This window comes from Cydia strobilella, chromosome 22 (assembly GCF_947568885.1).
Source record: "Cydia strobilella chromosome 22, ilCydStro3.1, whole genome shotgun sequence".
In the NCBI taxonomy this organism is placed as follows: Eukaryota; Metazoa; Arthropoda; class Insecta; order Lepidoptera; family Tortricidae; genus Cydia; species Cydia strobilella.
The window spans coordinates 1,300,005-1,311,517 of NC_086062.1; the positions used below are offsets into that span (position 1 = coordinate 1,300,005).

General features: G+C 47.8%; 1 protein-coding gene across 1 annotated transcript in view; it reads left to right on the forward strand.

The window, feature by feature from the left end:
* Window positions 1-11,188, forward strand: part of LOC134751568 (protein MON2 homolog) — a 73,022-nt gene extending 61,834 nt beyond the window's left edge. The window contains exons 29-38 of the mRNA XM_063687028.1: window positions 1,109-1,211; window positions 2,621-2,774; window positions 5,457-5,621; window positions 6,345-6,443; window positions 6,736-6,839; window positions 7,055-7,206; window positions 7,434-7,538; window positions 7,701-7,800; window positions 9,070-9,182; window positions 11,046-11,188. Coding sequence (XP_063543098.1) covers window positions 1,109-1,211; window positions 2,621-2,774; window positions 5,457-5,621; window positions 6,345-6,443; window positions 6,736-6,839; window positions 7,055-7,206; window positions 7,434-7,538; window positions 7,701-7,800; window positions 9,070-9,182; window positions 11,046-11,158 — 1,208 coding nt within the window. The 3' untranslated portion in view covers window positions 11,159-11,188. The remainder of the gene's footprint in view (window positions 1-1,108; window positions 1,212-2,620; window positions 2,775-5,456; window positions 5,622-6,344; window positions 6,444-6,735; window positions 6,840-7,054; window positions 7,207-7,433; window positions 7,539-7,700; window positions 7,801-9,069; window positions 9,183-11,045) is intronic.
* The last annotated feature ends 325 nt before the right edge of the window (window positions 11,189-11,513 follow it).

Below are 11,513 nucleotides of genomic sequence, written 5' to 3' on the forward strand. Positions count from 1 at the left end.
CGAACTTATTTTTCAATTTTTTTCCAAAAATACTGGTCTTTGAAATGTGTAATCGTATATTTCGGAATAATTACTAAAATCACCTATACAATGTTTATGTCCAATAACTAATATATAAGAAGACATTTAGTTTTTTTCGTTTCCTGTAAATTCATGTCTGTATTGTATTACAAGCTATTGATAAACGGGCCCCAAGTCAACTCACCAGGAGTCCTTAGTTACTCCCTCCCAATACTATGCAGTGTTTATGAGAAGTCCGCGAGTACGATTAGAAGTAGTTTTTATGAAAACCCAACTTAAGAAACATTATGGATATCCATTGTGAGCGTCAGTCCGTATTTAAGGTACATCGAAGTCACGTTGTACATGTCGGCGGCCGATATCGTAAAATCAGGCCGATTGTAAAGTTCCTGTGTAATGTTTTGACGGCAGTCACATTAAACTAATAGCAGGCGTGGCTCACTGCGCGATTTCGTCACGTCGCTACAAGTATATGCGGCCCACACCAATTTTGGTGTCTAGCCATAGTAGTTGCCGCACACCGCTACGGAACTGACGCCTGCTCGCGCTTGCGCCACCTAGCGGTCATATCTGTCGTAATAGACGCGTTTTGCTAGAGAGTGAACCTTCTGTACTTAGTACTATTATTTATTCTGTGCACAGAACCTATCTATTGAGATAGGTTGGATATTAGGTTCGTTGCTTCAGATGCCCGAAAGTCAAACTGTCCAGAAATTGAACTCCGCTCCGTCGACTTAGGGAACTGAGACAATGATTTTCACGATTCACGATATGCCTATGAATTTCATGATCTGCCTGATTATACGATCGGTCGCCGACATACAGACCTGTGGTTACTGGTCCTCTTCTTCCTCCTTCTTTTAAGATTTATACAATAGAATAGAAATAATTTATTCGTTAGCACACACAAATAGAAAATTATTGAGACCATCCGGTGAAACAATCACGACAGCAACATAAAAAACTACAAAATTAATATATAACATACAAAATACAAAGACAGAGATAAGTTAAAAATACATATTACAATAAACGGTATATTACGTATTTAATAATGTTTTTCACAATAATAGTGTTTCGTTAACAGTGTCAGAGGACAGCAAGCCGGTGGACACATACGCGCCCTCACTAAACTTCCTCACGACTCTCGTCCAGATCTTCCCGCTCATCTTCCAGCACATACGACCAACGTGAGTACCCATTATCAACAAGCACTCTTCATAATAAAGTTTTAATTAAACGTAATTTATCGTAGCTTAAAAAAAATCTTACTAATAAATATAAAATTTATAAACCAATGTAATTTTGTATTTTTTGGAAATATTCACTTAGTGTATTTCGAAAATTAAAGTGGTCACACAAGTAATTTAAAACGTGGAAAAGAATACATATAAGAATTTTATCCCAAAAACCTATAAAACGACTACCGTGACCATTTTTACGAAAAAGTGCTGGTCGCCATCTTACAGACATTTTCGAAATACACATCCTCTTAACCGGAATTCATCGCATAAGATGGTGTAACGGGGGTTGCAACTTAGTATAGATCACTAATGATGCAAATGGATTGATGCAAATTTATAGTGTAATTTTTATCCTGAAATAAATAAATCTAATCTAATCTAAGGCAGGCCGGAGGGGCAGTTTAACGACTTACACGCGAAAGAGCTAGTGTCACGTTTAGGACCTAGACCACTAACTATAAGGAGTGGAATAAAAGAAACTAGATTCGTGCAATAATAAATTTAATTAAAATATTAGAAGCTAACTTAAAGATTGAGATTTAGCGAATCTTTATTTCTAGTAGGGTCGTAGGTTATTCGTAAATTCACACAAATGGATCCTATCTACTTTGCGGTTAGGTACTCTCGCCTGTATGTGCCGTCGGTGGTGTGCGCGGGCGCTGCAACTGTGGCCGACTGTACTCAGGTGGCTGAGCAGTCCAACGAGGAGAAGGCCTTATCTGTGTCATCTGGGCTGGGCCATAGAAACGCTGAGCCGGTGGAATAGTAGGGACAAAGTCAATTGTCCAAATTTGCTTAATAAGATCTCTTTTAATGTTCCGTCAAGGACGCTTAGGCATTTTCGTCCCATCAGTAATTACCAAGCTATTACTAGGTATAGAAAAAACAGTTTCTTATGCAGGGCAAGCATGAGCTTAAATAAAGCTTTTATAAATTGTAATATCGACATATTTAGTGATAGCATATCAATAATAAAAAATAAATTAATTAGATACTTTATGAGACAATGATTCTGGCGCAGGTCAGGGCTAATGTACTGTGGCTAAATGTACTACCTAACAGATTTTACCTTCTTTTCTACTTATTTTTTGTAATAATCGATTATATTCATATCGATCCTCTGTTCTTGTGCTGTATGAACTTGTACATGTGTAATTAAGTTGGGCAATAACCTTGTTATATTTTATTCCGTTTCTATAAGTGTAAACCTATAATTGGCTATCTAATTCTATTGTAGTTTGTTGATATGTTTAGCGCTGTTGGTTTTCCATGTACCAAAATAAAATAAAATAAAATAAAGAGCTAGTATAAAATATTGATCAAAAAATCGATATGCGATTTATTTTTGTTAACAGATTCACAGGCGCAGACGTAGAAAAATTAGGTGCATGTCTATGTCGCATATGTAGCGTGCAGCCCGCCCCGTGCGCGCTCGACTCCCTGCCCGCGCCCGCCGCCTGCGCGCCCGTCAGCCTGCACGCGCTGCACGCCATAGACACGGTGCACAAGGTGAGGAGGTCTCACACCGTCCCACATGTGTAGCGTGCAGCCCGCCCCGTGCGCGCTCGACTCCCTGCCCGCGCCCGCCGCCTGCGCGCCCGTCAGCCTGCACGCGCTGCACGCCATAGACACCGTGCACAAGGTGAGGAGGTCTCACACCGTCCCACATGTGTAGCGTGCAGCCCGCCCCGTGCGCGCTCGACTCCCTGCCCGCGCCCGCCGCCTGCGCGCCCGTCAGCCTGCACGCGCTGCACGCCATAGACACGGTGCACAAGGTGAGGAGGTCTCACACCGTCCCACATGTGTAGCGTGCAGCCCGCCCCGTGCGCGCTCGACTCCCTGCCCGCGCCCGCCGCCTGCGCGCCCGTCAGCCTGCACGCGCTGCACGCCATAGACACCGTGCACAAGGTGAGGAGGTCTCACACCGTCCCACATGTGTAGCGTGCAGCCCGCCCCGTGCGCGCTCGACTCCCTGCCCGCGCCCGCCGCCTGCGCGCCCGTCAGCCTGCACGCGCTGCACGCCATAGACACCGTGCACAAGGTGAGGAGGTCTCACACCGTCCCACATGTGTAGCGTGCAGCCCGCCCCGTGCGCGCTCGACTCCCTGCCCGCGCCCGCCGCCTGCGCGCCCGTCAGCCTGCACGCGCTGCACGCCATAGACACCGTGCACAAGGTGAGGAGGTCTCACACCGTCCCACATGTGTAGCGTGCAGCCCGCCCCGTGCGCGCTCGACTCCCTGCCCGCGCCCGCCGCCTGCGCGCCCGTCAGCCTGCACGCGCTGCACGCCATAGACACCGTGCACAAGGTGAGGAGGTCTCACACCGTCCCACATGTGTAGCGTGCAGCCCGCCCCGTGCGCGCTCGACTCCCTGCCCGCGCCCGCCGCCTGCGCGCCCGTCAGCCTGCACGCGCTGCACGCCATAGACACCGTGCACAAGGTGAGGAGGTCTCACACCGTCCCACATGTGTAGCGTGCAGCCCGCCCCGTGCGCGCTCGACTCCCTGCCCGCGCCCGCCGCCTGCGCGCCCGTCAGCCTGCACGCGCTGCACGCCATAGACACCGTGCACAAGGTGAGGAGGTCTCACACCGTCCCACATGTGTAGCGTGCAGCCCGCCCCGTGCGCGCTCGACTCCCTGCCCGCGCCCGCCGCCTGCGCGCCCGTCAGCCTGCACGCGCTGCACGCCATAGACACCGTGCACAAGGTGAGGAGGTCTCACACCGTCCCACATGTGTAGCGTGCAGCCCGCCCCGTGCGCGCTCGACTCCCTGCCCGCGCCCGCCGCCTGCGCGCCCGTCAGCCTGCACGCGCTGCACGCCATAGACACCGTGCACAAGGTGAGGAGGTCTCACACCGTCCCACATGTGTAGCGTGCAGCCCGCCCCGTGCGCGCTCGACTCCCTGCCCGCGCCCGCCGCCTGCGCGCCCGTCAGCCTGCACGCGCTGCACGCCATAGACACCGTGCACAAGGTGAGGAGGTCTCACACCGTCCCACATGTGTAGCGTGCAGCCCGCCCCGTGCGCGCTCGACTCCCTGCCCGCGCCCGCCGCCTGCGCGCCCGTCAGCCTGCACGCGCTGCACGCCATAGACACCGTGCACAAGGTGAGGAGGTCTCACACCGTCCCACATGTGTAGCGTGCAGCCCGCCCCGTGCGCGCTCGACTCCCTGCCCGCGCCCGCCGCCTGCGCGCCCGTCAGCCTGCACGCGCTGCACGCCATAGACACCGTGCACAAGGTGAGGAGGTCTCACACCGTCCCACATGTGTAGCGTGCAGCCCGCCCCGTGCGCGCTCGACTCCCTGCCCGCGCCCGCCGCCTGCGCGCCCGTCAGCCTGCACGCGCTGCACGCCATAGACACCGTGCACAAGGTGAGGAGGTCTCACACCGTCCCACATGTGTAGCGTGCAGCCCGCCCCGTGCGCGCTCGACTCCCTGCCCGCGCCCGCCGCCTGCGCGCCCGTCAGCCTGCACGCGCTGCACGCCATAGACACCGTGCACAAGGTGAGGAGGTCTCACACCGTCCCACATGTGTAGCGTGCAGCCCGCCCCGTGCGCGCTCGACTCCCTGCCCGCGCCCGCCGCCTGCGCGCCCGTCAGCCTGCACGCGCTGCACGCCATAGACACCGTGCACAAGGTGAGGAGGTCTCACACCGTCCCAGATGTGTAGCGTGCAGCCCGCCCCGTGCGCGCTCGACTCCCTGCCCGCGCCCGCCGCCTGCGCGCCCGTCAGCCTGCACGCGCTGCACGCCATAGACACCGTGCACAAGGTGAGGAGGTCTCACACCGTCCCACATGTGTAGCGTGCAGCCCGCCCCGTGCGCGCTCGACTCCCTGCCCGCGCCCGCCGCCTGCGCGCCCGTCAGCCTGCACGCGCTGCACGCCATAGACACCGTGCACAAGGTGAGGAGGTCTCACACCGTCCCACATGTGTAGCGTGCAGCCCGCCCCGTGCGCGCTCGACTCCCTGCCCGCGCCCGCCGCCTGCGCGCCCGTCAGCCTGCACGCGCTGCACGCCATAGACACGGTGCACAAGGTGAGGAGGTCTCACACCGTCCAATCTAATGTAACATTAGGTACGAGTAATCACGTCGAAGGTTTAAATTCTTTTAAGTCAAGTGAGATGCGCCATCCGGCAAGTCCGGCATGATACTTATGCACGATAAAGAATCGGTTTTATTTTACCATCAGGAAGCGCTAGCTCGGCACGAGTTGCTGCCGGCGCTGTTCTCCGCGCTGACGGCCCTGGCCCGGGCGTGTGGCGGCGCGGCGCGCACGCGCTGCCTGGCCGCCGCCGCGCAGCTGTACCGCGCCGCGCCGCCCGCCTCCGCGCCCGCGGCGCCACAGTTGCTGCAGGTATATGTCCTCACTGTGACCTATCTCTGTAGGCGAGTCCACGGAACGAGCCGCCTCGCGAGGAAATTAGCCTCATGCATGAAGTTTATATTTGAACGAAATATGTTTTATTCGGATGTTTGTTACCGTTATATCATGTTACAAATGCATTTCCGTTTTTAAATTACCATTTAATTACTTACAGTTATAAATAAAAAGTACAATAATTTGCCCGCGAAAATCTAGTGAGCGAAACGCTCGAAACGCCACGTGACGTCACGCGTTCGACAGATTAGTGTTATTAGTAGCAAACGTCAGTTGGGCCGCACAACGTGTGACGTCATCACGCTCTGTCGAATTCGCGCCAAAAATTATGAGCGTTTCAACCGCTCAAAAATTTTCAACATTTTAAATATTTTTTAATAAAATAATGTTACAAAAGTATTTTTATCATTTCCGGTGTTCCAACGATATAAATTATGAATCCAAAAATAAAAATAAATTCATGCATAGAGCTAATTGTCGCGCGAAGCAGTTTGGCGTGTGGAGACGTGCCTCGCCGCGGCATTGTGGCCGCGAGTGCGTTTGCTTTGTCCGAGGCCGGTCCGCACGGACCGAGCTGCTTTTTACCAGAAGTAAATTGCCTCGTGACGTCCACTTCCGGGATCCACCTTCTGATATTTTCGCAGCGCGGTACTTTTAAAGTATACATTTTAATATAATAAAGTTGCCCTTTACGTGTAGGCTCTCCATGCGGCAGTAAAGAAGTCGATAGCGGACAAGAGGAGACAGACCGTCGACACGCCGGACGACACGTCGCAGATCTCCACACTATTATTACAAGTGAGTTGGAACCGCTTCGACAAAATAAGTTTATATGTTTCTGTTACTGCTGGCATTTATTTTAATTTTTTCTACCGCAATAGGCACGTACAAACAGAATGAGCTGCCTCGCCAAAAAAAGTGACAGAGGCAAACAAACGTTTGGTGATGCCTCGGGCGAGGCATATTTTTACGGACGGCCGCTTCGCTTGGCGATGTCATCGCTAGATCTGTGTGAATCCGCCTAATCAACTAAAGAAACGTTTGATGCCTCTCCATACGAAGTATTATAAACTATTTATCGAATGTTTAGGTGTTAGCGACGGGCCTGCCGCTAGCGAGGGAACGACCAGACGTGTACGAAGAGTTCTGGGAAACGCTGCCTGGTGTTTTAGAAACTTTCATGTTCAAGGCGCCGTAAGTATATAATACATACATGATGAAGTACATCATCATTCTAATTTTTCACTAAATCTGTGTTAATGAGATTTCTTACATTGTTAAAAGTCATTTCAAAAGAATGTTGTAACCGAAGTTTTAAGCCTTGCCTATTTACAAAGTTATGAGCTTACAATTTCCCCAAATAAAATAGAATGAAATTTATTTTATTTAACCTGTTATTTTGTCCTTAGCGGTACCGGTACAGATGGCTGCGCGCGAGCGTTAGTAGGCGTGATCCGCGACGAGATCCTGCGAGGCAGCCCCCGCGTGCCCGCGAGGCATGTCCGCGCCGCGCTGGCGCTGGTCCGCGCGGGCTCGCTGCACACGCAGCCACCGCCGCCTCGTGAGTAAAGTTAGTTGTGATCCGCGATGAGACCCCGCGAGGCATGTCCGCCTCGCCTTGGCGTTGGTCACGCAGCCCCCGCCCCCCGCCGCCACCATTTGTTGCATTTCCCATACAAGTCGGATTACGGTCCGCCTGTACCGGCCCTTAGAATTGCGGGTCCCATGAAAAAAGATAAGATTTAGCTTATTAAAACGAATTGTAAAATGCGTGATGTATTTCCGCAGAGAACGAATTGGAGCTCCGTGAGAGAGAAGAGTTCGCGCGCGCGTGCTTCGAGACCCTGCTGCAGTTCTCCATGCTCGAGGACGTGGCGCTATCTGGTGTCGAAGGTAAACATTGTTACTCTTACTAGAAGCGTACTCCCATCTTAAAACGAGAGTGGACGACCGCTTTCGTTTTAAGATGGGACCGCACGAACTGGATTGGTTCAAATGTTAATAAATTTTGCCAAAAAAACTGGCGACCAATTTTAACAAACATTCTTGTTTCAGATGAGCAAGACCCACTGGCGATAGCGGCGTTACTCGATAGGTTTCAAGAAGTCATATCAAAATACTCAAGAGATGAAGACAACAGCGAACCTCTACCTAGGTTAGTCATACAACACTGCTATGCTACTACATGTTGAACTTTATAACTACCTATATATCTAGTTAAATAGATAGAAAATGAGCAATTTATAACAATAAATTGGAAACTTAAAAAATATATGGGAATAATAATTTAAATTTTAAATTGAATTTTAATTGTAATTTAATTTTAATTTTAATGTAATGTAATTTCAATTTTTTATTATTATTATAAACTGATCGGCGATTGGCCCTAGTCACACCTGATGGAAAGTGAAGACAGGGCCTAAGATGGAGCTCACCGGTTCAGTAACAGCCTATTCACTCTTGTTTTAAAGAGACCGAGGTCATATTGATCAGGGAATACAGATGGCAGATGGATTTTATGTATTATTATTAAGTTTAAGTAATTTGTAATTTTTATCTATGGGTTTTTGCCTGAATTAAACATATTTAATTGAATTGAATGAGGGCTATCGTTTTTTTGCTCACCAGTTGGCGCCTCTGTTGGTGGTGGTCCAAAAGACTAAAGAGCAGCCGTCAGTCATTGAAGTGGCAAGTGACATTTGACATTTCAAACTATGGAAAAGACCACCATCTACACTAGCGCCCCTAGCGGCGAATTCATACGCGTTAGCCCTCATTGAATAAAAAAATACAAGACCCAAGTTTCAGAAAAAAAAATTAAACTTCTTAATAGGAAAAAAATAATGGTACCATTCGATTCCTTACAGTTTATTATAAAAAATTGTACGGCAACAATATACATAAACACAATGTTTCACCGACAAAATCGCAATTTCCTTGTTTTCCATACATCGAAACGGCTTTTAAGCAATAGCGACGTTACATCGTGATGTCACGATGTATTGCCATTTTGTTAGAAGCGTTTCGTCAATAAAGTGCGGGTGCCAGACTTTGACCATCATTTGTGACTTTTGTATTGCTTTAAGACAATGGGTCCAATACAGACATTTGATCCTCAAAACAAACCTGATCGACTGATACCATATATAAAAAAAAATGTCAATTACTCAAAATATTTAGATCAGCGTACCGTGACTGTACGTCGTGCGACGTACAGCCGCCGCGGACACTCGTGCCTGAGGAAGGATTCCCGATGAATCCGAAATATGTCGCCAAAAGCGACTTAAAACCGTACTGATTTAAATATTTAGAAATAAGTATGTCTCACGATAGTTTAATTTCGATTGTCAAATACTCTATTGCCTTTCAGACACCAAAAATTTAGATATTGAATTTAGACCTACATGGTACTTATTTATTCCAGGCATCAACTATCCGAGATCTCATTCGTGCTAAAAGCCGTAGCGACGTTAGCAGAATCAATGCAGCAAGCGCCGAGAAATAAAGTCGATCCCGCCGCCTGGCAAAAACTCATAGGTAAGTTTATTTTATCATTATACATATACATTATAGGTAGACGACCGGTCTGGCCTAGTGGGTAGTGACCTGGGAAGCCGATGGTCCTGTGTTCGAATCCCGGTAAGGGCATTTATTTGTGTGATGAGCACAGATATTTGTTTCTGAGTCATGGGTGTTTTCTATGTATTTAAGTATTTATATTTTATATATATCGTTGTATGAGTACCCACAACACAAGCCTTCTTGGGCTCACCGTGGGACTTACTCAATCTGTGTAAGAATGTCCTATAATATTTATTTACTATTTATTTATTTAGGTACACCTGTTTCTATATGCTACTTTGTTTGCGTAGTTTAACCGCTCCTCTCTCACTCCATCCTTTGTAGTCTCGTAGTAATTTTCAATTATTCTCCCATTTCGATCCCTTAAAAAAGTATAATTTTAGTAATAAAATGCGAATGACTTTAGAATGGACATGTAGCACAATCTAATGGTTGAATGGTTGGATTTCGAGGTTTTAAAATATAAAATGGCTTCAAAATGGGACCTTCAATTAGTATACACACCAAGTTTCATTGTATGAATTTGAAGTTCACGAACTCAGAACTTCTTCAATTGTATGCAGGGTTCGAAATTATTCAGATAATTATAATCTAGATAATTATCGCGATAATTATCTGATTAACATCGGATATATTTATTTTCTTTGAATTCTTTCATAGTAAAAAATAATAAAAGCGTTTTTTTTTTTTTTTTATACCACGTCGGTGGCAATCAAGCATACGGCCCGCCTGATGGTAAGCAGTTACCGTAGCCTATGAACGCCTGCAACACCAGAGATATTACATATTGCTGTGTACAAATAAAAACGGACCTAATATTGATCAGTTTTTTAATATTAGCCATTAAAATATAAGATAATCATCATGTAATAATCGAATTATAGGTACCTATATTTATATTATATAATATAAGGTGCTAACAAATTTATTTAATAATTAATAATAAAATGTTCCAATATCACAATCTAATTATATTTGGAGTTCACGAACTAAGAACTTCTTCAATTGTATGCAGGGTTCGAAATTATCCAGATAATTATAATCTTAGATAATTATCGCGATAATATTATTGTCAATCAATCTGCTGATGAGCACGAACGGGAGGAGATGACGACGTTGGCGGTTCCTGGGTCTAATCCACTGGTTTGCTTTGGATAAGGAATGTAACGTGCTGTGATTTGTAAACAGTCTTGTGTAGTGATGACTGTGAGTGATGAATATTGTATTTCATTGAAAGCCCTCGTCATCCACGATTGAAGGTTCTGATGCGCTGCCGATAGTAAGATACGCCCACGATTCTGACATTGTTTTAGTTTTGTAGGTAGTTTTAATTTTAGGTTACTTTTTATTGTAAGTTTAGTATAATTATCATAGAGTAACTTATACTAGAGCGGTACTGTCATAGTAAATTTTGTAACCCCAGTAAATTCACTGCCATCTGTCGACACACTTTAAAACTAAAAATAAATATTTATAAAAATACGATAAAATGTATTTAAATATGGATAAATGATATTTTTTATTTACATTAATTATTTTTATGATTTTGACCCATGTTCTTTCACTGATATGCGTTAAAATTGTTAAATAACAAACGAAACCGTCAACGCCCTCTTTACGAGGTCAAAGGTAGGGGCGCCATCTGATCGAGAATCAAATTTTCTTGATTTTCGAGGCACGTTTTTTCCTTAGACTGTTTCCATCTATTACGGAGTTATATCTATCTTTGCTACTAGGACGCGCGCAATAAAGAACCTTTTGCATCTAGATGTTGTTGAACGTTTATACGGGCATGAGTAACCATTATGTAACTGGCAGGTTTATACCCCTCGCTGGTGTCGCTGGCGTGCTGCGGGCGCGCGGCGGCGGCGCGCGGAGCCCTGCGCGAGGCGCTGCAGCAGTTCGGCGCCCTGCTCACCGCGCCGCTCTAGCGCCGGACCGTCTACACCATACACATCTAGGTATATACCCCTCGCTGGTGTCGCTGGCGTGCTGTGGGCGCGCGGAGCCCTGCGCGAGGCGCTGCAGCAGTTCGGCGCCCTGCTCACCGCGCCGCTCTAGCGCCGGACCGTCTACACCATACACATCTAGGTATATACCCCTCGCTGGTGTCGCTGGCGTGCTGTGGGCGCGCGGAGCCCTGCGCGAGGCGCTGCAGCAGTTCGGCGCCCTGCTCACCGCGCCGCTCTAGCGCCGGACCGTCTACACCATACACATCTAGGTATATACCCCTCGCTGGTGTCGCTGGCGTGCTGTGGGCGCGCGGAGCCCTGCGCGAGGCGCTGC